The 25,828-nt window shown below is 64.4% G+C and overlaps 3 protein-coding genes and 2 long non-coding RNA genes across 5 annotated transcripts; 1 reads left to right on the top strand and 4 right to left on the bottom strand.

Moving 5' to 3' along the window:
- The first annotated feature begins 536 nt into the window (after window positions 1–536).
- SLC11A2 (solute carrier family 11 member 2) lies at window positions 537–14,942 on the top strand. Its single transcript, XM_068663633.1, has 17 exons — window positions 537–693; window positions 3,365–3,445; window positions 4,364–4,494; window positions 4,939–5,064; window positions 5,382–5,501; window positions 6,446–6,552; window positions 7,252–7,322; window positions 7,403–7,470; window positions 7,565–7,720; window positions 8,096–8,254; window positions 8,486–8,572; window positions 9,014–9,133; window positions 9,352–9,501; window positions 9,785–9,858; window positions 9,989–10,142; window positions 10,546–10,599; window positions 14,209–14,942. The coding sequence occupies exons 2-17, from the start codon at window positions 3,409–3,411 to the stop codon at window positions 14,284–14,286; spliced, it is 1,692 nt and encodes a 563-aa protein (XP_068519734.1). The 5' UTR covers window positions 537–693; window positions 3,365–3,408; the 3' UTR covers window positions 14,287–14,942.
- Window positions 5,555–6,485, bottom strand: LOC137846044 (uncharacterized). Its single transcript, XR_011090362.1, has 2 exons — window positions 5,993–6,485; window positions 5,555–5,847 (listed from the first exon to the last, which is right to left on the bottom strand). It is a non-coding gene; the product is annotated as an uncharacterized lncRNA (long non-coding RNA).
- LOC137846043 (uncharacterized) lies at window positions 11,391–17,562 on the bottom strand. The gene is made up of 3 exons (XR_011090361.1): window positions 17,146–17,562; window positions 15,369–15,528; window positions 11,391–15,244 (listed from the first exon to the last, which is right to left on the bottom strand). It is a non-coding gene; the product is annotated as an uncharacterized lncRNA (long non-coding RNA).
- A 546-nt stretch (window positions 17,563–18,108) lies between these two features.
- On the bottom strand, window positions 18,109–20,622 carry TSFM (Ts translation elongation factor, mitochondrial). The gene is given in 8 exon segments (XM_068663582.1): window positions 18,109–18,282; window positions 18,284–18,516; window positions 18,549–18,659; window positions 19,033–19,149; window positions 19,232–19,331; window positions 19,427–19,555; window positions 20,140–20,304; window positions 20,473–20,622. Coding segments are annotated over 8 exon segments (969 nt in total). The 5' UTR covers window positions 20,503–20,622; the 3' UTR covers window positions 18,109–18,198.
- Window positions 20,623–21,154: 532 nt separating this feature from the next.
- EEF1AKMT3 (EEF1A lysine methyltransferase 3) lies at window positions 21,155–23,540 on the bottom strand. Its single transcript, XM_068663580.1, is given in 4 exon segments — window positions 21,155–21,885; window positions 21,888–21,937; window positions 22,674–22,783; window positions 23,226–23,540. Coding segments are annotated over 4 exon segments (789 nt in total). The 5' UTR covers window positions 23,505–23,540; the 3' UTR covers window positions 21,155–21,535.
- Window positions 23,541–25,828: the final 2,288 nt, after the last annotated feature.

Genomic DNA, 25,828 nt, shown 5'->3' with positions numbered 1-25,828 from the left:
CATTTTTGGTGCCTCCGCGGCACAACCCGTCAGAGCCTTTGGGAGAACTGGGCGACTTTCCAGCCGGAGTGCTGGAAACGCGGTGTTTCTCTGCTGAAAAACAGCCAGAAAAACCAACAGGACCCAAAACTGGGCTTTTTTTAATTATTTATTAAAAAAAAAAAAAAAAAAAAAGTTAAGAAAAGAGCATTGTCTGATGGTTCCGGGTGACTTGCAGCCGCCGCATGGGGCGGGCTCAGCCTCGGGACCGGGCCGGGCCGGTGCCACCGGGACCGGGACCCGCTGGTGTCACTGTGACCGGGACGGGCTGCGGACACCGGGGCCGAGCGGAGCCGAAAGGAGCCGAAGGGAGCCGAGCGCTCCCGAGCCGAGCGGCGCCGAACAGAGCCGAGCGGCTCCGAGGGCTCCGAGCGCAGCCGAAGGGAGCCGAACGGCTTCGGGGTTTCCGAGCCGAGCGTAGTCGACGGGAGCCGAGCGCTCCCGAGGTCTCTGAGCCGAGCGCTGCCGAACGCAGCCGAACGGCTCCGAGCGCTGCCGAGCCGAGCGGTCCCGAAGGGAGCCGAGAGTTCCCGAACGGCTCCGAGCGCTGCCGAACGGAGCCGAGCGGCCCCGAGCGCGGCCGGCCCGGTGTGGGGGCCGCGGCCGGGCATGAGGCGGCGGCGGCGGCGGGGGCGGCCGGGGGCGGCCGAGGCGGTGAGAGGAGGGGCCGGGCCCGGGGGGACCCCTGGAGGCCCGGGGGGGGCTGGGGAGGGGCCCTGGGGGGGGCTGGGGAGGGGTTTGGGGGGGGCCGGGGAGGGGTTTGGGTGGCCCCCCCCTCAGGGTGCCAATGGGGGGGGGATCCCTGAGGGGAGCGCTGGGGAGGGGGGGGCCGGTGGGGGCCCTGAGGGGGCCCTGAGGGGGCCTTGGGGTGCTGGGGTTGGGCTGGGGGGGGTCTTGGGGTGCTGGGGGGGGGGTCTGAGGGGCTGGGGGGGGGCTGGGGTGTAGAGCTGGGGGTCCCTGTGGTGCTGGGGGGGGGCTGGGGTGTAGAGCTGGGGGTCCCTGTAGTGCTGGGGGGGGGCTGGGGGGTCCCTGGGACCCCCCAAAGCAGGTGAGGGACAGGGACAGGCCGGGGGGGGGCTGATACCCCCAGACCCAATTTGCTGCCCCCCCCACCCCCCAATCCCTGAGCCCCCAGCACCCCCACCCGGGGACCCCCGCGACCCCCCAGCCCCGGGGGGGCTTCCCCTGGGTGTGAGCAGTGCGGGGGCCCCGGCACCGCCTCGGGACGGGGGCTGGAGCCCGGCACCGGGCCGGGGGGGGCCGGAGCTGACAGGGGTGACCCCACTGGGTGCTGGGGACGACCCCAGTGGGTGTCGGGGTGACCCCATGGGGTGCTGGGGGTGACCCCGGCACCGCAGGGGCCGCGTTCCCGTTGTCCTCCCGGCCCCTCGTCTCTTCGTTTCGTCCTGAACCGACCCTGCCTTCCTTCGGCCTCGTTTTTGGAGGGCGTTTCCGAGCCCTGAGCCTCGCCACCACCTTGGGGCCGCCGCTTTTCGGCGGGCCGGGGGCGGCTCGGTGCCCTCCTGGCCTTGGCCACGGCCTCTCCCGGTGCAATTAGCAGGGAGGAGCTCGCCTCATTAACCCAGCCGGGCGACCTGGTGGCGCGGCCGAGGGTTGAGCAATGCCGAACCTGCGGGTGAGAGCTCTCACCGGGGCGTGCAGGGCATCCCGCAGAACCAAGTCTCAGGGTTTTGCCCCAAAATCACAGTTTTAGTCCCTAGCTGGTGCTGCCGTGGTGCTGGGTGGGCACGGAAGGTGGTCAGGGGCTGGAGCAGGAGGGCGAGGGGTTGGTTTCCAGTCCCCTCTGCTGTTGTGGTGATGCTCTTAGGCATCCGTAGAGGATGAGGCCGGGTGCTCTGCACCATTGCACAGAGGGCTGGCCCCATGGGGGTGCTCCGGGAGAGTTAACGGTGCCCGAGGAAAGCAGCAACATCAAAGCTCGACAGCAAATGCCACAACCTCGGCGGCAGGAACTGCTCCCAGCGTGGGACTGGGGCTGAGCGATAACCGCGCCGAGCGTGCAGCCCTCGTGACAGAGCACGGCCCTGCCCGCGGGGAGAACGGCCCCAAAGGGGGGCGAGTTCCATCCGCAAAAGGACGGGCATCAAAAGCCCGGGCAGCAGAAGCAGCAGCTCTGCCTTCGGAGCAGAGCAACTGCGCGATATCCTCAGCTCCTTGCCCCGTTTCCAAGCGGGTTTCCTCCTGGGAAGGCGGCCGCCGTGCCTGGGGGTGAATCCGGAGTGAATCCGGAGCCAGGCGGTGAATCCGGAGCCAGGTGGTGCCGGTGAGACCCGCGGGGACCGGGGGTAGGAGCGAGGCTGAGCCCCAGCCCCCCACATCACTTCCAAACCGAGGAGCTCGCAGCAGAGATAGCAGCGCCCGTTTGGCCCCCGCCTGTGCGGGGCCGCGTTTGGTGAGGAGATATCGGGGTCAGGCAGCGCCGTGCCCAGCCTTCGCCCTGCCTGCGCCCTCCTCCTCCTCGCCGGTGCCCGTGCAGGGAGCATTTGTGGGGCCGGCAGCCGAGGCAAGAGCTGCTCCTCCACGGGGAACCGGGGAAAAGACGGCTCGGTGCCGAAGGCTGATCCGAGGAGCCCTCAGGGCAGCGCTTTCAACGTGAGCCTAGAAGGAAGGAAATCGTGGAAGCGTGTGCGGGAGGAAGGCTCCGTGGCTCCCCCGGGCAGGAGGGGTCTCGCTGCCCTCCCCGGGTTATTTTTGTGGTCGGGCTTGCTTGCTAATCGTCTTTGTAGCAGGGGGTTTGGTGCTGCTGGGGGGAGCAGCAAGTGAATCTTCACAAACCTAAAATGGGTTGGAATCGCTTAAAATTAATTGGTCTTGAATGTTGTCCTTTGATGTCTCCGTATTATGAAGAAATCCCCCGTTAATGCACGGGGTCGTTGGTGGAGAGGAGAGCTTCACGTAGCTACGATAGGCGCCGGTGGTGCGTAGAGGTGTCCGTGGGGCTCCGGGGTTGACTTTTGGGGCCAGCTTCGTGCGTCCTGCCCCAGCTCCTGGCACCTTTCTGCCCGGATCAATGGTGCAAGGGCCGCGTCTTGCTCCCAGGAGAGCCCGGGATGCCTGTGAGGGCACGGTGTGGATCCCACACCCCTGCCTGGAGGGAAGGAACGCGGTTTTTGTGCACCCTGAGGGAATTCCCCTCTAGTTTCCGTAGCTGGGGTTTCACAAGAGGCGTGCAGAGCTGCCAGGTGCTCCGCTCCCTCCTCGAGCTCCCGGGGGAGGTAACCCTGTCCCTGCCGGCCGCTCTCCCGGGGGATTTCGTTCTCCTCCTCAGCACCTGCAGTAACCAAACCCTCTCCTCTCCTCGCAGCCAACAGGACCCATCTAGACCCGGGGCACCAGGAGGGCTCAGCCATGGGGACCTCTGACACGGACCTGAGGACGCCTGATGGTAAGCACCCCCCATGCGTCTCCAATCACCCCCTGATTTGCAAAAAAAACGCCAAAAAAAAACACCGAGGGGTCAGCGTGTGCCCGTTTCTGCCCCCGTTTCTGCCCCACGCGCGGGGACGAGCCCGGAGCTCCTGGGGCTCGCCCAGCCTTGCTCAACGCGGGCAGCCCGGCACCGTCGGCTCTCCCCACGCTTGGCTGGCTCCAGAGGCATTATGCAAACGTGCCGCGAGGTCTTTGGGAGGCCGGGAGGAGGCCGGGAGGAAGGAGGAGCTGCCGGGCTGCAGTTTGCTCTGATGATGCAATAGGAAAGTTGGTAAAAGAGCGGCCGGTGGCGGCCGGCCCCTTCCAAGGGCCGCGAGCTGGGGAGCAGGAGCAGGATGCCGCGCACGGAGAGCAGCAGTGAGTACGGCCCCGCTGTGCTGCTGGGCAGGGGGGCGTTGGCTGATGGTAGGGGGTCTTCACGGGTTGTTACAGGTCTTAGGGGCAGGAATTTGCAGTTTCTTTGCCAAGGTGACCCCGCACACCCCGCTCACAAGTAGAAACTGGCCCGAAAACTCTCCTGCCAGGGCAGCTCGGGGCGAGGTTCTCCATGGAAGCAGCGGCGGCTCCGCTCCTTGAGGATTCCTTGCTCCTTGCTCTTGGCTCTGGCTCCCCGATGATTCCGGTCACGCGCTGGGGCTGCCCTGGTGTTGAGCAGTGCCCCCAAACTGCTGCGTGGCGAGGGATTTAAAAAAAACACGTGGGAGGGGGGCGCAAAGAGGCAGGTTTGGAGCCCGCTGCTCTTTTTGTTGATTGTCTTCACAAAGAGCCCGCCCCGCGCCAGGACACGCAGGGTTTGCTTTGCGGAGCCTCTGCCAAGTTTCCCTGGGAGGTTTTTCACTCTCTCCTTCCTTTCCTCCTCTGTTCCTCCCCCCAGAGGATGGCTCCGTGGACGGCATCAGCACCATCTCTGGCAGCAGGAACCCGCTGCAGCCCGCGGACACCTCCTCGGAGGAGCCCTTCACCACCTACTTCGACAGCAAGATCCCCATCCCCGAGGATGAGACGGTGGGTGCCTCCCCAGCGGGAAACGGGGGTGGAAAAAGGCCTGCAGGCGTTGGGTGCCAGGGGTGAGCAGCACCCATGGGTGCCGGCTGCATCGGCGTGCAGCTTGGGAGCATGCCCCAGGGGGGTCTCCAGGCTCGCCCTGGGGTTAATGATTCATCCCAGGTGATTTGGCTCAGGAGCTGCCAACGAGCAGAGAAATCCCTGGGTTACAAGCCCGAGGGAGGGGAGGTTGGCTCTTTGTTCCCTTATCAGGGAAAGGGAGCACACAAAAATGGGGCTTTGTCCCCCTCTTGGAGCACGGGGGTGACATTTCAGCTTCATCTCCCTGCTGGGTTGTGCCCGGGGCGACGAACACCCAAACTTTTGGCCCGTCGGTTGCTCTGGGGCACGCCACGTCCCCGTGGCAGAGCTGGGCACCGATGTCCCCGTCCTTCCCCGTCACAGCACTCGTGCTTCAGCTTCCGCAAGCTCTGGGCTTTCACCGGGCCGGGCTTTCTGATGAGTATCGCCTACCTGGACCCGGGCAACATCGAGTCGGACTTGCAGTCTGGGGCCGTTGCAGGATTTAAGGTCAGCAGGGAAACTGGGGAGGGGAGCGCTGGAAATGGTGCCCCTGGTTGGTTTGGGGCAGGGGTGCTGGGCTGAAAGCAGCCTGGGGGGGGTGGGGAAGGGGGAAACAAGGCGCCCACCTGCCCTCTGCAGCATTTGGATCCTTCCCGTGACAGCTCCAAGCCTGAAAAAAAAAGCCTCCAAATGCTCATAATGTTTTTGTTTTTTTGTTTTTTGTTTTTTTTTTTAAATAAAACCATTCTGATTCAGCAGGCGGGTGCGGGATGCAGGGACCCCGCTGCGCCCAGGCACCCACTGCTGCCCTCCTCTCCCCCCAGCTGCTGTGGGTGCTGCTGATGGCGACGGTGATGGGGCTGCTCCTGCAGCGGCTGGCCGCGCGCCTCGGCGTGGTGACGGGGCTGCACCTCGCCGAAGTCTGCCACCGCCAGTACCAAAAGGTGGGTGCTCCACTGCCCGGGGGCTCTTCCACCCCCCCTGTCACCATTCACGGTGCCAAATCCTCCGTGGGAGAAGGTCTTTGGGTTGCTAAAATACGTTTTCAGTCTCATCTCTTTATTGTTCGGGGAGCTGGGGGATTAAGTGGATTTCTTCTGCATGGTTGGAAGGAGGCAGGTTTAGAGAGAGGCTTTCAGCGCAGCCCGAGAGCTGCCCCGGTGAAGGAGAGCCTGGGTGGGTAGGAGGTGGCTCAGGGACACTTGAGGTCCCGTCGGTGTTTTCCCCGTTTGCAGGAGGAGGGAGGTGTGGTGAGTGTCCTGGCACTTGGCAGTGAATCGCAGACAGAGCCTGAAAAAAAAAAAAAAAAACACCCTGATTTCATTGGCTCTGTCTGGATCCTCCCTCCCGAAGTCCCGGAGGCAAGCTGAGATCCGTGTCGGTTAGATAAGCACAAGGCATCACGAGGAGAGAGATGGCATTTGTAGCAGCAGACCCTTTTCTCGCGGCACATCCCCCTGCTGCAGGAGCCGGCGGGGCCGTGCGTCGCCCTCCGCTGCGGCTGGGGAAGTCGGCGGCGTCCCCAAACCCTCGAGACTGCGGCGTGACCATGCGAGAGGGCCCCCGGCTCCTCGGCAGGCAGAGCCGGCTGGTTTCACTCTCGCAATGCGCCGTATCTGTTGGGACGAGTAATTGGGGTTATATAAGTGACCCGGGAGCCTCCCCTGGGGATTGCCACAGGTAACCTGCATTTCTGCCCCACACCAGCCCCGAGTGCTGCTTGGCAGCGTGTTTCCCGCGCCTTCATTCGGTGTGGAAGCAGCAAAGCTGGGAAAAAGCAACAGGTCCCGAGTGGGCAGGCCCCATAATCACACATTCCTCGTGGAAATGAGGGGGAGAAGCGAGCTGCTCCCTCTCGTTGTGGATGCTGATGTTTCTGCCCCCCCAGGTTCCTCGGATCATCCTGTGGCTCATGGTGGAGCTCGCCATCATCGGCTCCGACATGCAAGAAGTCATCGGCTCGGCCATCGCCATCAACCTGCTGTCCATGGGGAAGTGAGTCGGGTTTGTCGTCACAGGGACGCAGGAAATGAGTGCCCCCCCTCTAGGATTAAGAAAGGGACATCGTGCGTGCCAAATGTGCTCGGTTATTTCCTATAAAGCTCCCAAAATAAGCTCTTTGGGGAGGGTGATTCACCCACGCTGTGCTGGCTCTCTGTCCCAGATGACTCAGCTGCTGGTGCCCAATTTATTTGGTCTCAAAGGAGAGCTGTGGGTGGCTGCCTTTTATTTGAGCTGTAATTGATACATGCCAAAAACTGGGCTGCAGCCTCCCTGGCAAATTTTGTATTCCCAGTAAAGGACCGCCAGGAAGATGGCCCTTTCTGGCCACAAAGGTGGGAAGTCAAAACAGAAAAGGAAGCTCCCTTTTTGTACCAGCTTGCTGCTGAAGTCTCGCTCTCTCCTGTCCTTGCTGCAGACGTGCAGTTTGCTCGCTAGATTTGGGGAAAAAAATCTTATCAGAGCTATGCTGAGCTCTTAGCTGCTTATTTGCTGCTTTGTGCAGAAAATAAACCTCTGGGGTCTTGTCCCATGTAGGCAAACTTCTCATCAGACTGCAAACAAACCCCCTCACAACGTGGTTCCTTCCCCAAACAGATGGCCTAAGTTAGAAGAGATTTTTGACCCCAAAGTGCTGGTGGGGGAGGTGGGGGGGGGGTTCGTCAGCTGACGCCTGCTCTCACCCGCCTGCAGGATCCCGCTGTGGGGCGGCGTGCTCATCACCATCGCTGACACCTTTGTGTTCCTCTTCCTGGACAAATACGGTAATTCCTCCGGTGGAATCCTGGAAAAGAAATCGGCTTCGGCCCTCCCGAGCACGCTGACGGCCTCTTTCTCTTTGCAGGTTTGCGAAAACTGGAGGCGTTCTTTGGCTTTCTGATCACCATCATGGCTCTGACGTTTGGATACGAGGTACTTGAGTGTTTTCAGACGGGCGGGCCAAGGTCCAAGCTGCTGCGTGACGCACCTCGCGCTAAAAATCCCCCTTCCTTGTGTTTGTGCCCAGTACATCACGGTAAAACCCAACCAGGAGCAGCTGCTGAAGGGGCTCTTCATCCCCTACTGCCAGAACTGCGGCACGCCGCAGCTGGAGCAAGCCGTGGGCATCGTGGGCGCCGTCATCATGCCCCACAACATGTACCTGCACTCTGCCTTGGTCAAGGTGAGCAGCTGCTCTGCGCCGTGTGCGGTGCTGAGCGGTCACAGCCACGGAGCTCTGGGGGTCAGCGTTTATCAGCACGTGGGGACGCAGAAACCTCAGGCTGGTTGGGTCCCGGGACGTCGGATGTGTCCGGTTCTGAGCTAGCACAGCCACGCTGACAAGGCTGTCAGCATTTTAGTTGCCGACTCATTGCTTGTTCTGCACAATTTGTAGTTTTGCTTCCCTTCAGCATGTTCTCCATACTTTCGGTGACCTGTGTCCCACTGCCGGGCCCGCAGAATGTACTCAGAGTTAGCAGCAGTGGAGGATCCAGTTCCCGTTTCTCAGACTTTGTCACCATCTCCCTTTCATCTGTTGTCACCATCTCCCTTTCAGTCCCGCCAAGTGAACCGTGCAAACAAGAAGGAAGTCCGAGAGGCTAACAAGTATTTCTTCATCGAGTCCTGCATAGCCCTCTTTGTCTCCTTCATCATCAACATCTTTGTGGTGACCGTCTTCGCCGAGGCTTTCTTTGACAAGACGAACGCGGATGTGGTGAGTGGGGCTGGGGCACGGCTCTGATTCCTGGGCCGATGCCGAGCCGTGGGGCTGCTGCGGGGGGTTCTGAGCCTTCTCAGTGCCCCCGTGTCAAGCAGAGCCCGCTTATTCTGCATGTTGCTGGGGGGGGGAAGATGATGGGTGCTGAAGCTGCCCGTGTAAACCAGCCCGAGGGGCCCCGGCGCTCCTGCAGAGCCGGTCGAGCCGCCTGCCCTTGTCTCCTTGCAGCACGAGGTCTGCGCCAACTCCAGCAGCCCCCACTCCTCCCTCTTCCCCAACAACAACGAGACGCTGGCGGTGGACATCTACAAAGGGGTGAGGAGCTGCGGGGCGGGACAACCTTGGCTGTTAAGAGCTGCCCCTCCTGGGTAAACAGAGACGGGAGGTTGCTGAAAGCAGAGCTGGAAGAGGGCTCAGGAGGTCCTTGAGCCTCGCCCTTTGCCCAAGCACAATTATCAATCCCTTTGCTAATTGTGCTGCATCTAACCTGACCCCAGAGACACCCCCGCTCTGCCTCTTGCCCTCTTTTATTAGCTTGGCCATGACAGAGTTTTCCCTTAAATCCATCCTGAATCCCCTTTCTTACAATGGGAGCCCGCGGGGCGTTGCCTAACTTGCAGCAGATGTGGGGAGAGCTTTTCCTTCTCCAAATGGATCACTGCTTCTCCTCCAACTCCATGCCCATGAAGGGAAGCGCTGGCCACGGGGGATTTACTTGGGACTGAGCAGATGGGAACCTGCAAATCTCTGTTCCAGGGCGCCGTTCTGGGCTGTTATTTTGGCCCCGCTGCTCTCTACATCTGGGCAATCGGGATCCTTGCTGCAGGCCAGAGCTCAACAATGACCGGGACGTACTCCGGCCAGTTTGTCATGGAGGTAATGAGCACTCTAACAGCTGCCTCTGTCCCTGCTCTCCCTCTTCGTGAACCTTTACAGCTAATTTTGGTCATTTCCCTTCACTGAACACACGGAAGCTCTGTGAAACTCCCTTACGCGCCTTTCAAGCCAGTCAGCTTTTCATCCTGCCCTCACTCCCCACACACACTTGATGTCTCCTTGCTCTTCTCACCCACAGCTGCTCTTTTTCTCTGCAGGGCTTCCTGAATCTGCGCTGGTCCCGCTTCGCCCGGGTGCTGCTGACCCGCTCCATTGCCATCACCCCCACCCTCTTCGTGGCCATCTTTCAGGATGTCCAGCACCTGACGGGCATGAACGACTTCTTAAACATCCTCATGAGCCTCCAGGTGAGGGACGGGGCTCGGAACAGCGCATGGAGCCCTGAACACCTCGGGCTCTGGTGCTAAGCCGAGCAGAGAAGTTGGCGTTGATTGATTCTGGTCTGTGGTGGGAGGTGAAGAGGTTCCGCCAGGGTTTCAGATTGCTTCCTTTTTCCAGCCAGGGGAAGTCCCTTTGACTCGCTTTACAATAGCCGTGGGGAAATGCTGTCAGCTGTGAGCGGTGTTTGTCCGCGCCGAGATAACCCAAACCATTTCCACTCTTTCTTCTGCCTTTTGTTGCATGTTCCAGCTTCCTTTCGCTTTGATCCCGGTCCTGACGTTCACCAGCCTGTCCAGTGTCATGAATGACTTCGCCAACGGACTGTAAGTACAGAGGGGACGGGGAAGGCGCGGCGCTTTCTCAGGCACGCCTTTCTGACCTCACCTCCCGACCCTCCGGATGCAAGCGTGGCCCCTCCATTTCACCCCCCCTGTGCTCTGATTTTGCTGGCAGGTTCTGGAAGATCGGTGGCGGTGCGATGATCCTTCTCATCTGCAGCATCAACATGTACTTCGTGGTGGATTATGTCAGGTCTCTGGACCACCTGGGTTTGTACATCGGGGCGGCGCTTCTCAGCGTGGTCTACCTGTCCTTCGTCGCCTATTTGGTAAGTCTGGGAGGTCCCTGGAGGGGGGACACTCAGCGGACTCATTTTTTCGCTGTTGTGTTAACATTGTCACGTTTGGCAGGCATTAAACTTTGCCAGGGAGTCAGAGCAGATGGGGAAATGGAGGCTTTTGTGGCCAGATTATGGGAACCCTCTGTGCTGCACCTGCACGGCCTCTCCCTGGCCCTTTCAGCTGTTCCTGTAGCAATTCTCTTGGCTGCTCCCCAAAGGGAGCATTTACCAGCCACAGCAGGTGCAAAGTTAGAGGAGAACTTGTAATAATGCCAGAGGTGCAAAATGCCATCGGTGCCTTGTTTGTTTTGCTTCTGAACTCCGCTTCTGCTATTCCAACGGGCCGCACACCCCAGGTCTCCCTGATCCCCGGCGCCTCCTTCTCTTGCAGACCTGGCTGTGCCTGATCGCTCTGGGCGTCTCCTTCCTGGCCTGCGGGAAAACGGTAAGCGTCACCCGGACCCTGCTGACGGAGGAGTCCCCGTCGCACGCCGCCAAGTAGCCGCGGCGCCCTCCGCAGCGAGTAGCCATCAGAGCCAGTGCGTTTCTATGGTTTACCGTGTGAACAGATCCAAGTGTATGTGCGGTTTGCACAGGGATTTACTGGTGCAGTTCTCTGCTTGTCGCGTGGGAAATCAGATGTACATACTGGGAAATGCGTTGCTGCTAAAAATACTAAGAAGTCAGTTGTTTTCTTTGCTGAACGCCTCCAATCACGGCCGTAAGAGCGGCGCTGAGCACGACAGGACCCGCACGCGGGCTGCCTGCTTGCAGACACTAACACGTAGCAGAGGGCAGGGTGCAGTGCTGCTGCCGTGACTCCTCGTTGTGGCTCAGCCCTGCCTCAGCCCCTTGTTTTTGCATTACAGCCAGCAGGCTCTCTCCTCTCCTTGCATTTTAATCCAAGTAGCAGAAATTCTGAAGCACAGCGAGAAGCCAGCCCCGGGTAATTGCTGGGTCTCAGCTGCAGAATCAAAGGAGCAATAAGCTAGGAAATTCCAAGTGCGCCCTTCGGGCCACGTCGGAAGGATGCTCCTGCAGTGACACTACGTTCAGGGTCTACCTCTGCAGTCAGCTCACGGCTCTGCATCGTGAGCTGACTGCATTTGATGTTTCACTTGAAAATACTGAGGGGAAACATCTCCAATTCGCCATGAGGCTGAATGTCACCTGCAGCTCCCGTGTGGGTGGGAGCTGGGATGCCAGAGCAGCGTCCCCTGGCGTAAGGACAGGAAGCCTCGGCGTTAGCGTGATCATGTTGGTTTTTAAACTCGCCTGGCACGTGATTTTGGTGGTCAGCAAAGGAAAAAAAAAAAAGAGTTTTAATCTGTCTGGTTATTTATGGTTTTGTGAATTAATTTCCTATGGCTGTGATTCATGGAAACACTCCAGTTCTCAAAAGTCCCTGCCGTGTGGCTCACAGGGTCACATTGCAGGGCGTGCCATCAGCCTGCGGCGCGGTCATCGCTGTAACACAACCTCAGGGCCTGATGTGCAAATCCTGTCTTAAGCTCACTCCGTGACCTCCCTCGCTGCCCTTCTCTGTCAGCACGGAACGCGTCCCCTTATCCTCTGGGGAGAACCAACCCTTCACCTGGGAGGCAGCCTCAGTCTGACGGTGCTGAGAGCAGCACCCTCGGCTCCCCGAGGAGAAAGGCAGGCAATGAGTTGTGAGGTTACATCCTGCGTGGCCTCAGTTAGGTGTCCTGTGTCTGATCTGATCATGAAAACCATGCTGGAACTGGAAGGCAGGGCTTATTGGTGAGGTTTCTCCCCTTATCTGGGAGATGTAGCACTGTCAGGGCACAGCTCCACGAAGATCTTTAGGTACAGAGCTGCTCTCGTGGATCTGAAGGACCCAGCACGAGTGGTTTGGTGTCAGCAAAGAGCCTGCGTCCACAGACGCTTGCACTGAACAGAGCTGCTGGCAGCTCTGCCTGCCCTCCCCGGCCCCTCGCAGGGCTCAGCTCTCACAAAACGTGGGCTCAGGCCAGGCTCCGGGCCCTCCTCGGGGCTCTCAGCACCTTCCTGGGTGCTCCCTGCTCGCAGGGCGGCGATGGCTCTCGGAGGGGCCTCGCTGGGACACGCTCTGCAGGCAGCTGAGCCCTGGTTTTGCTCCTGGTTCTCCTACACGGGGCTCTCCTGCAGAAGGTGACGGGCGCCTTGGGGACACGCCGCAGGTCCCAGAATTGGTTGCAGCGGCAGAGCTGGCACGGGAGGCGGGCGCAGGGCAGGGCAGGGAGCAGAGGGTGCACGGAGCGCAGGGGTGATGCTGGGGACGTGTCAGAAGCAGGTGACACGATGCCAAAAGCCACCGCAGGGTGCTGCGGCTCCATTTTAGCTTGGACAGGGCCGTTTACACCGTTCCTACCCTTTACAAGGCCAGCTGAGCTTTACTTGCTCCCCCCTCAAACCTCGCGGGCATTAGAAAACAAAAAGTGCATGGGAACAGCTGGAATTAACGCCCCTACTGCAGCTCCCACGGGTTCTGTGCCTAACCCCCCTGTCCCAGGGTGCGAACAAAAAGCCAGAGCCTGAACCCGTCTGTGAGCGGGGGGGGGTTCTGCCTTCCGCGGCCGATGACTCGTGTAATTGTGCTGTTTGGATCATCTCTGATTTCGTCTGTTTGGGATTTTGGGGTTGTAACTGCAGAGGGGATTTTCCTGGCTGCTCTGCTGACGTTGTAACGTGCCGACCGGAGCTCGGAGCAGGAGTCTCTGCATCACGCTGTCCCTCGTGGCTCCTGCTCCTCGTGACCCTGATTTTTCCCCGTATCTGCCTTTGACCCAGTTTGTACAAACTAACATTTTCGATTAAAAAGACAGATACTTTTTCCACTTGGCTCCTCGGCTCTTTTTTGGGGGGTTGGTCGGAGGCGCGAGCCGCGCGTGGCTCTAACAGAAGGGTTTGTGCCTGTGGGACGGGACAGGCTCGTGTAACGACCGAGCTGACTGTCCCTTGGGGTCTAAAACCCTCCTGCAGACAGAGGCCGAAGCTGCCACCTGCCCGTGCCCCCTCCTCCTGCCTCAGGCCAGCGCCAGCTCCTGCTTTGGCGTCCGCATTTGCTCCGACCTGGGGCCACCCAACCCTCCACCGCCTCCCCATCCCCTCTGAGGGAGCCGGGCGCTGCTCCTGGCTCTCGGGGAGCTTTGTTTGGGTTTTGTTTTTTTGTTTTTGAAGAGGAAGGATTGCTCTGTAAGCCTGCTCCGCTACCCTAGCCAATGCCGTTTAGGTTTTGTGTCTGTCTGGTAAGACGCTCGTGGTAAGTCCCGCCGAGCCTGCCGGTCTGATTGGCTGCAGCCGAATCTCCTGAGCCAAATCTGATTGAATCGAGCACAAAAATGAAGTCTCCCAAGCGGCGTGGGGGGTGCCTGGCCACGTGGATAGAGCCCAACTTGCACGTTGGTGCCGGCAGCGGGGTGAAGCAGTGCCTAGGGGGCTGCTCCCCCCGAACCCCACTGCTGTCACACAACCCTACCCAGACTGTGATCGCATTGTGCTAATTGAGGCTTATCTACACCCAAAACTCAATTAATTTCCCTCCTCGTTTGAATTAAAGCTGCCGAGGGGATGCTCTGCAGACAAAACCGGCGCTTGCGGAGCATCTCCGCGTGTAGCCCTGCCCCGGGGCTGGAGCGGTTTAATAAACAGCAGCGGCTGTTTGTGGCGTATCGAGCTCTGCTTTAACCCCTAATTAGCAGATAATTAGCGATCCCATGTCTTAAGCAATGGTCAGCGCAGTGGCAGAAGGCATCGCGGCCCCTTCCCAAGCTGCGCGTGGCCTCGGTGATTCCAGTGACGCTCCCTGCAGATTAATTAAGCAATTGCAATTAACTAGCGCCATTAACGGCTCAGCCAATCTCCAAGAGCCCTCATCTTTCATTTTTTACAAGAGCCCTAATATTTTATTTTCTCCTGTTTTGCAAAAAAAGTCACTCTGATGATGCAGTACGTGAGAAATTTGGGGAAAAATAGAGAACTCCCCCCCAAAGCTCCGATTCCTGCGGCCGCCGCGGTTCCCAGCCCTGACCCGTTTCTCCTTTGCCTCTTCCAGCAGCAGCTGGGCTTCGCCATGCGCCCCGAGCTCTTCCTCCTCAACAACGTCGACTCGGACTCGGTCACGGCTCGATGACGCCGGCAGCGCAGCCGTTAACGGAGACCTCAGGACCTCAGGAACCCCCCCGGCAGCCGGGCTTGGCGCAGGACCGGGCAGGATGGGGGCCGGGAGCGGAGCCCAGGCTTTGCCCCCGGGGAGCTCTGCGGGGTCGAGCGCTGGGCCGGCGGCTCCGAGCACCCGGGAAGCTCCAGCTGAAGACATCGCCGCCGTTGGGGTTGGTGCTGTGCTTTTAGGTACCTCCGAAATTTTTATATTTAACAAAAAAAAAAAGCCCGGGAGGGGCTGCTCCTGCCCAGCACGGCTCCTGCGGGTGCTGAGCGCTCCCTGCTCCGGGCTGGGCCAGGCGAGGGGCAGAGCTGCGGCTTTGCAGGCGGGATGTGCTCCCTCGCAGAGCCCTCTCCCAAAGCTGCCCCCGTTTTGGCACCTGCTCGCTGGTTTTGTGCCATTTCACAACGTTTTGGGTGCTGCCGGGACCTTCCCGCGGCCCAGAATCAATCCTCAGGCAAAGTTTAAATCAACACCATGATTTTTCCTTCTGTTTCGGTTGATTGTTTGCGATGCCGCTGTTGAGCCCCAGACGGCTGCAGTTTCACTTGTCACATCTCCGCTTTCCTTTAATGAAATCCCTGTTTTAATGAAATCTCTGTTCTAATTAAATCTCTCACCAATTACGGCTTTTCGTTTGCATTCAGCGCTGGCTCTGCGCTGACAGGGCCGGGTGTTCCCCGGGCATCTCTCAGCCCCCGTTGAACCTTTCCAGGTTCCACCCCCCTGTCCCCAGGAGGAGTCAGGGCAGCGCCGCGGTTTTGAGGCACAAATTGTATTTTTTGCTCTTTGTGGCTGTCCCGGAGGTAAGCGGGCGCGTTGCGTGCCCTGGGTGCCGGGATGTTCCACAAATTGGCCTTTTCCTCGTTAACCCCTAACGAGCGGCTCCGCAGGGGCTCCGCGGGGGCTCAATTTTCCATGAATTCACCTTGAAAAGAAACGAAGCTGAATTAAATCAACAGCACCCCCCGGGGGGGTAGGGGGGTGTCCAGATTTGAGGTGGTGGCTGGAGACGTCGACCCCCGCTCGAGTCCATTAATTTAATTAATTACCCGCGCTTCGTTAGCGGGCCGGGAGCTCTCCCTGCGTCCCTCGTTTGCCTTCATGGTGCCATTAACAATTACCATTAGCAATTAACGGAGCTGCGGCCGAGGGACCCCTCATCGTGCCCCCCCCCCGGGCCAGCCCGGCCGTGTCCAGGAGCAGCGGCCCCTGCGGATGTTAATTAGCGAGCGATGGGTAATTAACGCCGGTAGGAGCAGGATTGGGCCGGTAAGGCCTGGGGGGGCTCTGGGGGGGCTCCGTGGCGAGGGGGGGGAGATGGGGGGGGCTGGGGGGGGGCAAAAAAAAATGAATGGAAACGGGGAGCGAGCAGCAGCCCCCCCCTGCCCCCAAGCCCCGCCCCCCGCGCGTAGCCCCGCCCACCCCAGGGGAAGCCGTGAATGGGCGTGGGCGTGGCCTCCCCGCGAGCCCCGCCCCCTCCGGGAATTGTTTGCGCGGCAAAGCCCCGCCCCCCGCCCTGGCCCCGCCTCCCTCTCCCCAGCCCCGCCCCTCACCCAAACCCCGCCCCCCTGGCTCAAAGCCCCGCCCCCCCGCCCCGCCGTCCAATGGGCGCGCCGCGGCCGTTTCAAGGCCCCCCCCGACCCCCCCCCCGCGGGAGCGCGCGCCGCCGCCGGTGCCACAATAACAAAGCGGCGCGCGCCGCGCCCCTCCCCCCCCCCCCCTCCCTTCCTCCCCCCCTCCCCCAGCCCCCCCCACTGCCCCCCCCCCCCGGGGCCGGACCGGGCCGAGCGGCGCGGGGGGGGCCTGGAAACCGCCCCCCCCCCCCCCCCCCCGGTACCGGACCCGCGGCGCGGAGCGGCCCCGAGGGGCGCGCAGGTAACGGGGGGGGGAGGAGGGGGGGGGGGCACGGGGGGGGCGGGGCCGGGAGCGCGGGGTCCCCCTGGGGAGGGCCTCCCGGGATGGAGGGGGTGGGGGGGGGGGGGTCAGGCCCGGGGAGGCGGATCCGGTGCCCCCCTCCCCCCCCCCCCCGAGGTCGCTGCGGCCCCCCCAGGCCCTGCCCCCCCCCCAGCCCCGGATAACCCCAAGCGCCCCCCGCGTGCCCCCCCCCGACCCAAACAGCTCCCCCCCCCCCCGACCCAAACAGCTCCCCCCCCCCCGTTAACCCCTCCGCGACCCCAAAACGCCCCCCCCCGGCCCCAAAAAGCATCCTCCCAACCCCAATAACGCCCCCAATCCCCCCCGGTACCCCCCTTCCCCGAAATCACCCCCCCAAACACCCTTCTTACCCCCAATAACCCCCCAAATACCCCCCAGGTACCCCCAGCCATCCCCCTACCCCTCAATAACCCCCCTATCACCCCCCACCCCCCCCCTTGTACCCCCCATAACCCCCCAAATCCTCCCCTGCCCCTAAATACCCCCCCTTGTACCCCCCCCAACCCCTTTCTCACCCCCAATAACCCCCCTAACACCCCCCCCACTCCCTAACACCCCCAACCCCCCCCCCACCGGTACCCCCAACCACCCCCCACCCCTCAATAACCCCCCTATTACCCCCCACCCCCAAATAGCCCCCCATAACCCCCCAAATCCTCCCCCGTCCCTAAATACACCTCCTTGTACCCCCCCAACCCATTTCTCACCCCCAATAACCCCCCTAACACCCCCCCACTCCCCTAACACCCCCCAAATACCCCCCCAGTACCCCCAACCACCCCCGTACCCCCCAATACCCCCCCTAACACCCCCCCCACTCCCCAAATACCCCCCCAAATCGTGTCCCCCCCCCCCCTTCCCCAGGCAAAGTTCGGGCCCCCTCCCGCCCACCCTGGCAGGGCAGCGACAGCTCCCACGGGGTCCCGGGGACATTGGGGGGGGGACGACACCCCCGGGGGGGGACGGGGACACCCCCGGGGCGGGGGGGGGCACCCGGGGGGGCCGTCGGAGCGGCGCGGAGGTGGCCGTGGCCCGGTTCAAGTAATCCAGGATAGGCGCTGAGCGCCCGGCCTGTCCTGGGTCACTTGGCCCGGGAGGCGGCCGCAGGCAGCTGGGGGGGGGACACCGGGGGGGGGGGGGGCGGGGGGAAACTGGGGGGGGGCACCCTCGGTGCTGGGACCCCATCCCCCACGGGGGTCGCTGCTGCTGGCCCCACAACGGCCTGGCCACATTGGGGGGGGGCTGGGGGGGGGTCTCCTCCATCACCATGTTCCCCCCCCCCCCCAAGCCAGGAGATGGGGATGTTGCCCCCCCATGGGATGTTGGGGTGCTCCCCCTAAATCGGGGGGTACTGCTGCTGGGGGGGGTCCTGTGCCAGCTGTGGATGGCCACAAGCCACTCCCCCCCCCCCCCAAAAAAAAAAATAAAACCCCATCCCCTGGGGTTCTGGTTGTGCTGGGCCCCCCGTGCTATTTTTTTTTTGGGGGGGGGGGGGGGGTCTGTTGGTTTTGGGGGGGGGCATTGATTTTGGGGTTTTTTGGAGAAATTGGAATTAAAAGAGGAGGAGAAAGGAGCCAGGCTCTGTGCTGGGGGGGCGGGGGGGTGGAACTTGGAGTGGGGGGGGGCACTTGGAACCAAAAAGGGGGGGGGAATGGGATGGGACAGGGGGGAGGGGACAGGAAGGGGGCATGGGAGCAGAATGGACGGACTGGGGGGGGGGAATAGGATGGATGGGGGGGGACACAGTGGAAAGGGGGGGCATGGGGTGGCCGGGACAGATGGGGGGGGCACAGGACAGACGGGGGGGGCACTGAGGACACCCCCCGACACAAACCAGACACCGTGAGACCGCTGTCGCCTTCCTTCCATTTATTCCTCCTCCTCCTCAGCATCCCGGGTGCCCCCTTTTTTTTTATTTTTTATTTTTTTTTTAGGGGGGGGGCGTCACCTTCCCGCTGCCCCCCCCTCCTCCTCCTCCTCGGCCCCCTCCCCGCAGCGGAAGCGCACGAAGTCGAGCACGGTGACCCCCGTGGGGCTGCAGGACCTGGGCCACGGAGCTGCCGGGGGCCAGCAGGAAATCCTGCGCCAGCAGCCGCCCCTCCCCGTCCCCCCCCCCCGGCTCGTCCTGGGGGGTGCCCAGGGCCTGGGGGGCCATGCCCACCACGTGCTGGGCCAGCTGCCGGCACAGGGCGGCCACCTCCGGGCTCGGGGGGGCGGCCCCCGGGGCTCTGCAGGCCACCAGGGCACCGTATTTGCCCAGGGAGGGGGGGGCGGGGGGGTTATCGGGGGGGGGTTTTTGGGGGTTCTCCTGGGGGGGGAGCCGTGGACGTACCAGGCGATGTGGCAGCCCTGGGGCACCGCCAGCCAGGCCGCCCGCCGCAGGGCCATGTTCTCACCCATTTTGCCTGTGGGGGGGGGGGAAAAGGGTCAAGGGGGGGGCAGAAAAATGGGATTTCAACCCCCCACGGCTCCTAAAAATCTCATCAAGTCGCTGCCCCCCATCCCCTGCGCTGTGCTGCTGGGAGGGGGTGTCTGGTGGGGGGTTGAATGGAATGGGGTGGGGGCAGGGACACAGCCCCAGCTCCAGAAGGATAAGGGGGGGCTGGGGGGGGGCCTATCAGCCCCCCAACCCCCCCCCACGCTGCTGCCCCCATCCCTGCTCCGGCCTCTCCTGGGCTACGGAGCCATAAAAAAATGGGGCTGGGGGTGGAACGGGGGCACAGCCTGGGTCTGGGGGGGATGGGGGCGTCAGGGGGGGGGTCAGGGGGGGGCTCTCACCTATGGCCAGCGCCAGGCGGTCGCGCAGCTCGGCCCCCCCGGGCTCCATCCGCACCCGCAACAGCTCCTCCGTGCCCAGGAAGCGCTGCAGGAGGCAGAGACCGGGGCTGAGCGCTGCTGGGGGGGGGTCACGGTCACGGGGGGGGGGCACAGGGGGTATGGGGGGGGCCTCACCTTGGTGCAGGCGGCGGGGGGCAACGTCCCCCCCCCCCGCAGTGAGCCATGGTGGCCAGCGCCACGTCCCGCACCAGCTGCTGGAAGTTGGCGTTGCGCGCCACGAAATCCGTCTCACAGCTCACCTGGGGTGGGAAAAAAAAACCCGGGGGGGGCGAGATTGGGATCCATACCCCCCCCCGACCCTCCCCGCCCCCCCCGGCCCCCCCCCGGCCCTTACCTCCACCATGAGGCCGGCCCGGCCATGCTGCAGCAGCCCCAGGAGCCCCTCGCGCGCCGCCCGGCCCCGCAGCTGGGTGGCTTTGCTCCAGCCCTCCTCCTGCGCACGCTGCGCCAGCCACGCCTCCGCCTGGGGGGGGCAACGGGGGGGGCACCCCCAGGGGTCGTGGGGGGGGGTACTGGTATGAACTGGTGCGCACTGGTGTGGGTCAGGCCTCACCGCAAAGCGCTGACCCCAACTGCTATGGGTGCCCCCCCCCACCCCAGCTCCCCTCAGTCCCCCCCCCCGGTTTTATTGCCTCCCCCCCCCCGCCCCCCCTCCTGCTCCTCCAGCCCTTTGTGTGCCCCCCCCCAGCCCCTTGGGACCTCCTCCCTCCCTCTTGCCCCCCCCCCCATTCCTCCAGCACCAACGCCACCCCCCCAGATCCCTCCCCATTCCCCCCCCGGGATCCCCCCCACCTTCCCCCAAAACTCCCCCAGCCCCCCCCGTGCTCCTTTCCCAAGCCCCCCCAAACCCCGATTCCCCCCCCCTCCCCTCACCCCCCCCGGTTCCCTCCGAGCTTCCCCGTCCCCCCCCAGCCCCCCCTTTCCCTCCCCCGGTTTCCTTCGAGCCCCTCCCCGGTCCCCAGCCCCCCCCCCGGCCCCGGTGTCCCCCCCAGCCCCAGAGCCCCCCCCGCTTCCCGGTGCCCCCCCCCGGTCCCGGTGCCCCCCCACCTGCCGCAGGTCGGTCCCGAATCTCAGCAGGGCCTCCCTGCAGTGCACGAAGCTCAGCCCGGTTCGGCGGCGCAGGGCCAGCAGCGCCTCCTTGTCCGCCGCCAGCACCGGGCGGGAGCCGCCGAAGGCCCGGGCCGGGGGGGGGGCGCAGGGCCGCGGGCCCGCCTGGGGGGGGGGGGGAACGGACACGGGGGTGGCACCGGAGCGGGCCGGGGGGGGGGACCGGAAGCTCCCGGGGGGTGCACCGGAAGCTACCGGAGGTTACCGGAAGTTACCGGGGGGACCGGAAGTTCCCGGCCGCCCCCCGGGGCCGGGCCGGGCCCCGCCGCTCACCCGCAGCGCGCCCAGCGCCGCCCGCTGCATCCCGGCGCCGGCGTCTGACGTCACGGCGGCGCGCGCGCCTTTGACGTCACGCGCTACGGGAGCCGCCGAGGCTCAGCGCCGCCTGCGGGGGGCGGAGCCGAGAGCGGAGGGGGCGTGGCTTGTGGTTAGGGGGCGTGGTTTGGGTATCGAGGGGCGGGGCCTGGAGCCCAGTGGCGGGACTGGGAGCTCAGGGGGCGGGGCTTGGGGCTCGGGGGCGGGGCTTGAAGATCAGGGGGCGTGGTCGGGAGGTCAGGGGCGGGGCCAGGGGCTCAGGGGGCGGGGCCGAGAGGGGCTGGGCCCCCCCCCCCAGCCCATTCAGAGCCCCCCCCAGCCCCTATAGTCGCCCCCCTTCCCGTTTTAGAGCCCCCCCTCCCTGGTTTTCGCCCCTCCCCAGCCCCCCCCCACCTTTTTGGAGCCCCCCACTTTGCCCAGCCCCCCCCCCAACCCCCCGGAGCCCCCCAGGGCCCCCCCCAGCACCCAGCAGAGCCCCAGGCCGGTCCCACCGAGCCCCTCGGGGCCGTCTGAGCCTCCCCCCCCCCCCACGCTGTCCCCATTACCGGGGGACACAGACCCAGGGTGAGGGGGGGGCGCCGCGACACTGAAAACGAGCAGATTTAGGCAAAATAGTAGAAAAAAATCTTCACTGTGAAGGCACTGGGGGCACTGGGAGGTGGCTGAAGGGGACAGGGGCCACCCGGGATCCCTCAGGCCCTTTGTCCCCAAAGTGTCCGGTGTCACCCGTGGCCCCCCCACAGGTGGCCCGGTACAGCTCGATGGGATGGAGAGGACACGGGGCCGGCAGCTGATGACCCCTCAGGTCCCTTTGGTCCCAAAGTGTCCCCATGTCCCTGTGTCCTGGTGTCACCCGCGGTGCCTGGGGGTGGCCCAAAGTGTCCCCATGTCCCGGTGTCACCCGTGGCTCCCACACATGGCCCAGTACAGTTCGAGGGACTGGAGGGGACAAGGAGCCACCCGGGATCCCTCAGACCCCTTTGTCCCCACAGTGTCCCCACAGCGTCCCGGTGTCCTGGTGTCACCCGATGTCCCCGCAGGTGGCCCGGTACAGCTCGACGTCACTTTGGGGACAGCGCCGCAGCAGCTGGGTGCGGAAGTGCCGGGGCAGCAGCTGCTGGAAGAAGCGGGCGGCCCCCAGCTCGCGCCGCATCCCGCAGCACAGCAGGGCCACGGAGCGGGGGCCGCAGAGGTGGCGCAGGGTGGTCAGCAGGGCCGGGAAGCTGCGGGGGTCGTACACCACGTCCGCGCCCAGCACCACGTCGTAGCCCCGGGGGAAGGAGCCGTGGTCCAAGCCCCAAGCCAGGGCTCGCACCCGGGGCGGGGGGCACGGGGCCGCGCCCCCCCCCGGCACGTTCCTCCGCACGTTCTCCGGATCTGCTCCAAAGCCAGCGGCAGGTCCGTGATGGTCACGTCCCCCCCCTAGGGGATCGGTAAGGTGGGGGGAGGTGGGGGGGGGGTCACACCTCCCTCGGACCTCTCTGCACCCCCAAATCCCCCCCACACCCCTAAATACCCCCCCAATACCCCCCAGTACCCTTCTTACCTGCCATAACCCCCCCGAATCCCCCTACCCCCAAATAACCCCCCAACCCCCCCCCAATAAGCCCCCCACTACCCCCAAATCCCCCCAATAACCCCCTAGTACGCCCCCACCCTTCTTACCCCACAATAATGCCCCAAATCCCCCCAATAACCCCCCCTAGCACCCCCAAATTCCCCTGACCCCCCCTACCCCCCAGTATCCCCCAAACACCCTTCTGACCCCCAATAACCCCCCAAACCTCCCCCCTACCCTCAATAACCCCCCAACAGCCCCCAAATCCCCTCCCAATCGCCTCCCAGTACCCCCCAAATACCCACTACCCCCAATAACTCCCCAAATACCCCCCTACCCCCCAATAACCCCACCACCACCCCCCAAGCCCCAATAACCCCCCCAGCACCCCCCCAAACACCCTTCTGACCCCCACTAACCCCCCAAACACCACCCCCCCAGCAACCCCCCCAACCCCTCCCTACCCCCCAATCCCCCCCAGTAGCCACCAGCCCCAGGGGGTGCTCACACCAGTGACCCCCCACCGGCTCCCAGTCCCTTACTGGGCTCCTGGGGATGTACCCCCGGGGGGGCCGCGGTGCCCCCCCCCCCCCGCTCACCCAGCAGCGCCGCCAGGATGCCCACGATGCCGGTGCCGGCGCCCAGCTCGATGACGGTGCGGCCGCGGAAGTCGAGGTTCTCCTCCTCGAAGTAACGGCACAGCTCCAAGGCCTGGGACGGGGGGGGGACACACAGGGTTGGGGGGGGGCACAGGGGACCCCCCCTGTCCCCCTGCCACCCCCTTGGGGTCCCCCCCCACCTCCCGGTGCTCCTTGAGGTCCCCCCCCAGCAGCCGGTGTCCCCGTGCTCCTGGGGTCCCCCTGAGTCTACCTTGAGTCTCCTTGGGGTCCCAGAGCCCCCCCATCCTTATTGCACCCCCCCCCACGTGTCCCAAGAGCCCCCCCAGTTCCTAGGAGCCCCCCAATGCCCCACAATCCCCCCCCCCAACACCCCAGGACCCCCCCCAGGACCCCAGGACGCCCCCCCCCCATGCCCCAGGACCCCCCCCCCCATGCCCCAGAGACCCCCAGGACCGCCCCCAACCCCCGATGTCCCCCATCCCAGGGGTGCCCCCCCCATGCCCCCCCCCACGCCCCCCCCCCCCCCCTCGCACCCCGTCCCAGACGGGCGCCGCCAGCCCGAGCCGGGGGCCGTGGTGCTGGGCGATTCGCAGGACGTGGCCGCAGAAGCGGAAGCGGCTCCGGGTCGGGAAGGAGTCGGCGAAGAGAGCGGGGTCGCGGGGGAACACGGCGGCCAGCGGCCCAGACAAGCCTTCCTCATCATCATCATCATCATCCTCATCTTCATCATCCTCATCTTCATCATCTTCATCCTCCTCCTCCTCTTCCTTTTCCCTTTCCCCTTCCCCTCCGTTTTCCCTTTTCTCTTTCATTTCCCTCCCTTTCCTCTTCTTTTCCCTTTCGTTCTCTCCCCTCTCCCTTCCTCCCCCCCCTCCTCCTCCTCCTCCTCCTCCTCCTCCTCTCCCCTCCCGGCCCCGCCGCTGGGCGCCGCCATCTTGCCGAGGGGCGGGGCCTCGCCGCTGCCCCCTCCCCATTGGTCAGAGCGGACGTCGCTCCCCACAGGGGGCGGGGCCTCTCCCCAGCCCCGCCCCCGTCCCGGTGTCCCCGTCCCGGTGTCCCCAGGCTGCTCCCAGTGGCCCCAGTGTCCACTAATGGTGTCCCCAGACCCGTCCCAGTGTCCCCTGCTCAGCCCCAGCGTCCCCTGCCTGGTGCCCCCCGGTGTCCCCAGCCCCATCCCAGTGTCCCCTGCCCTGTCCTGGTGTCCCCTGCTTGGTTTAGGTGTCCCCCAGTGTCCCCTGTCCCATCCCAGTGTCCCCAGGCCAGCCCCGGGTGTCCCCTGCCCATCCCTGCTGTCCCCAGTCCTGTCCCCGGTGTCCCCAGGCCACTTCCCGGTATCCCCTGCCCTGTCCTGATGTCCCCAGGATGCTCCCCAGTGTCCCCTCCTGCATCAGCACTGTCCCCTGTCCCCTCCTGGTGTCCCCCACCCTGTCCCAGTGTCCCCAGGCTTCCTCCCCCATGTCCCCTCCTGCATCAATGCTGTCCCCTGTCCCGTCCCAGTGTCCCCAGCCACATCCCAGTGTCCCCTGCCCCATCCCTGGTGTCCCCTGTCCCATTCAGTGTCTTCAGGCCTATCCCCAGTGTCCCCAGCCCCATCCCCGTGTCCCCATCCCCAGTGTCCCCAGTGTCCCCATTGTCCCAGCACCGGGAGAGCCCCCCAGCCCGCTGGGATCAGGCCCAGCCCCTGCCCGGTGGCAGCGGGGTGCGATGACCGGTAACCGGGGCACGCAGCCGGTGTCCCCCCCCCCGGTGCCACCGGGTAATGAGCAACCAGCCCCGGCCCGACCCCCCCGGGACCCCCGCGGCCGCCTGCGTCACCGCCACGGCCCCGGGTCACCGCCCGCGGCCCCGGGACCGGGCTCAGGCCCCGTGTCCCCCCCCCCGCCGCCCTCCCCGTGACTTCCCCGTGACTCAGCCCCGTTCCTGGAAGGCCCCCGGGGCCCCGGTTCCCGACAACGGCCCCCCCCGGGGCCCTGTCCCCCTCCCCCCCCCCCCTCCCCGACGCATTTTGGGGACGGTTTCCCGGTTCTGGGGGGTTGGGGGGGGGACGGACGGACGGATGGACGGACGGACGGACAGCCCCGGGCCCGGTGTTGCTCAACCCCCCCGGGGGCCTTCTCAGAAATCGCCCCCGGTTTCGCCGCAGCCCCGAATTCCCCTTCGGGCCTGCTGCCGGGAAGGGCCCGGCCGTGGAGCTGGGAGGACTGGGAGGACTGGGAGGGCACTGGGAAGGGGGTGTAGGGGTGATCCTGGGGGGGTCACTGGGGACTGGGAGGCACTGGGAGGCACTGGGGGGTGGGTAGGGGCAAGAGGCCTGGCCCTGGGAAGGGCTGGGGGAACAGGGTGGGAGCCATGGGGGGTTACTGGGAGGACTGGGAGGCACTGGGGGCACTGGGAAGGGCCCTGGGGGAGTGCTGAGGGGTGAGGGAGGCACAATGGGGAGGACTGGGAGGAATGGGGAAAACTGGGGGACGCCGGAGGGGACATACTGGGGGAACTGGGGGGATGGGGAGCACTGGAGAGGACTGGAGACCACTGGAGAGCACTGGGAGAGGCACTAGAGTGGACTGGAGGTCACTGGGAGGTACTGGGGAACAGCAGTGGGGCACTGAGGAGCACTGGAAACAGTCGGGAGAGACACTGGGGGGTACTGGGGGGCAGTGGGGGTGCAGTGGTGGGACTGGAAGGCACTGGGAAGCACTGGGGGACACCAAGATGCAGAGAGTGCCTGTGGGGGGTACTGGGGAGCACTGGGAGGCGCTGGAGAGCACTGGTGGGATATTGGGAGGGACTGGAGATGACTGGGGGGTGCTGGGGGAGCACAGGGGGGCACTGGGGGGGATCTGGGGGGGCACAAGTGGATACTGGGAGGTACTGAGGGGCAATGGGGTGGCACTGGGGAGCGCTGGGGGGGCACTGGGGGAGCACTGGTGGCACTGGGGACTGATGGGGGTCACTGGGAGGTACTGGGAGATACTGGGGGGGCACTGGGGAGTACTGGGGGGGCACTGGGTGGCACTGGGGACTGATGGGGGGCACTGGGAGGAACTGGGGGGCACTAAGGGGGGCACTGGGATGTACTGGGAGGCACTGGGATGTACTGGGCCCCACAGAGCACCCCGAGGGGCGGGGCCTGCCT

The sequence above is a fragment of the Anas acuta genome, chromosome 29, assembly GCF_963932015.1.
Source record: "Anas acuta chromosome 29, bAnaAcu1.1, whole genome shotgun sequence".
Classification (NCBI taxonomy): Eukaryota; Metazoa; Chordata; class Aves; order Anseriformes; family Anatidae; genus Anas; species Anas acuta.
This window is presented reverse-complemented; position numbering and strand designations above follow the sequence as displayed.

Bases quoted from the DNA above. Each gene is read 5' to 3' on its own strand.
- SLC11A2 (XM_068663633.1), top strand. From the start codon at position 3,409: ATGGGGACCTCTGACACGGACCTGAGGACGCCTGATG. The intron at 6,553-7,251 runs GTGAGTCGGGTT...ACCCGCCTGCAG, and splicing joins AACCTGCTGTCCATGGGGAA to GATCCCGCTGTGGGGCGGCG. The intron at 7,323-7,402 runs GTAATTCCTCCG...TTCTCTTTGCAG, and splicing joins CCTCTTCCTGGACAAATACG to GTTTGCGAAAACTGGAGGCG.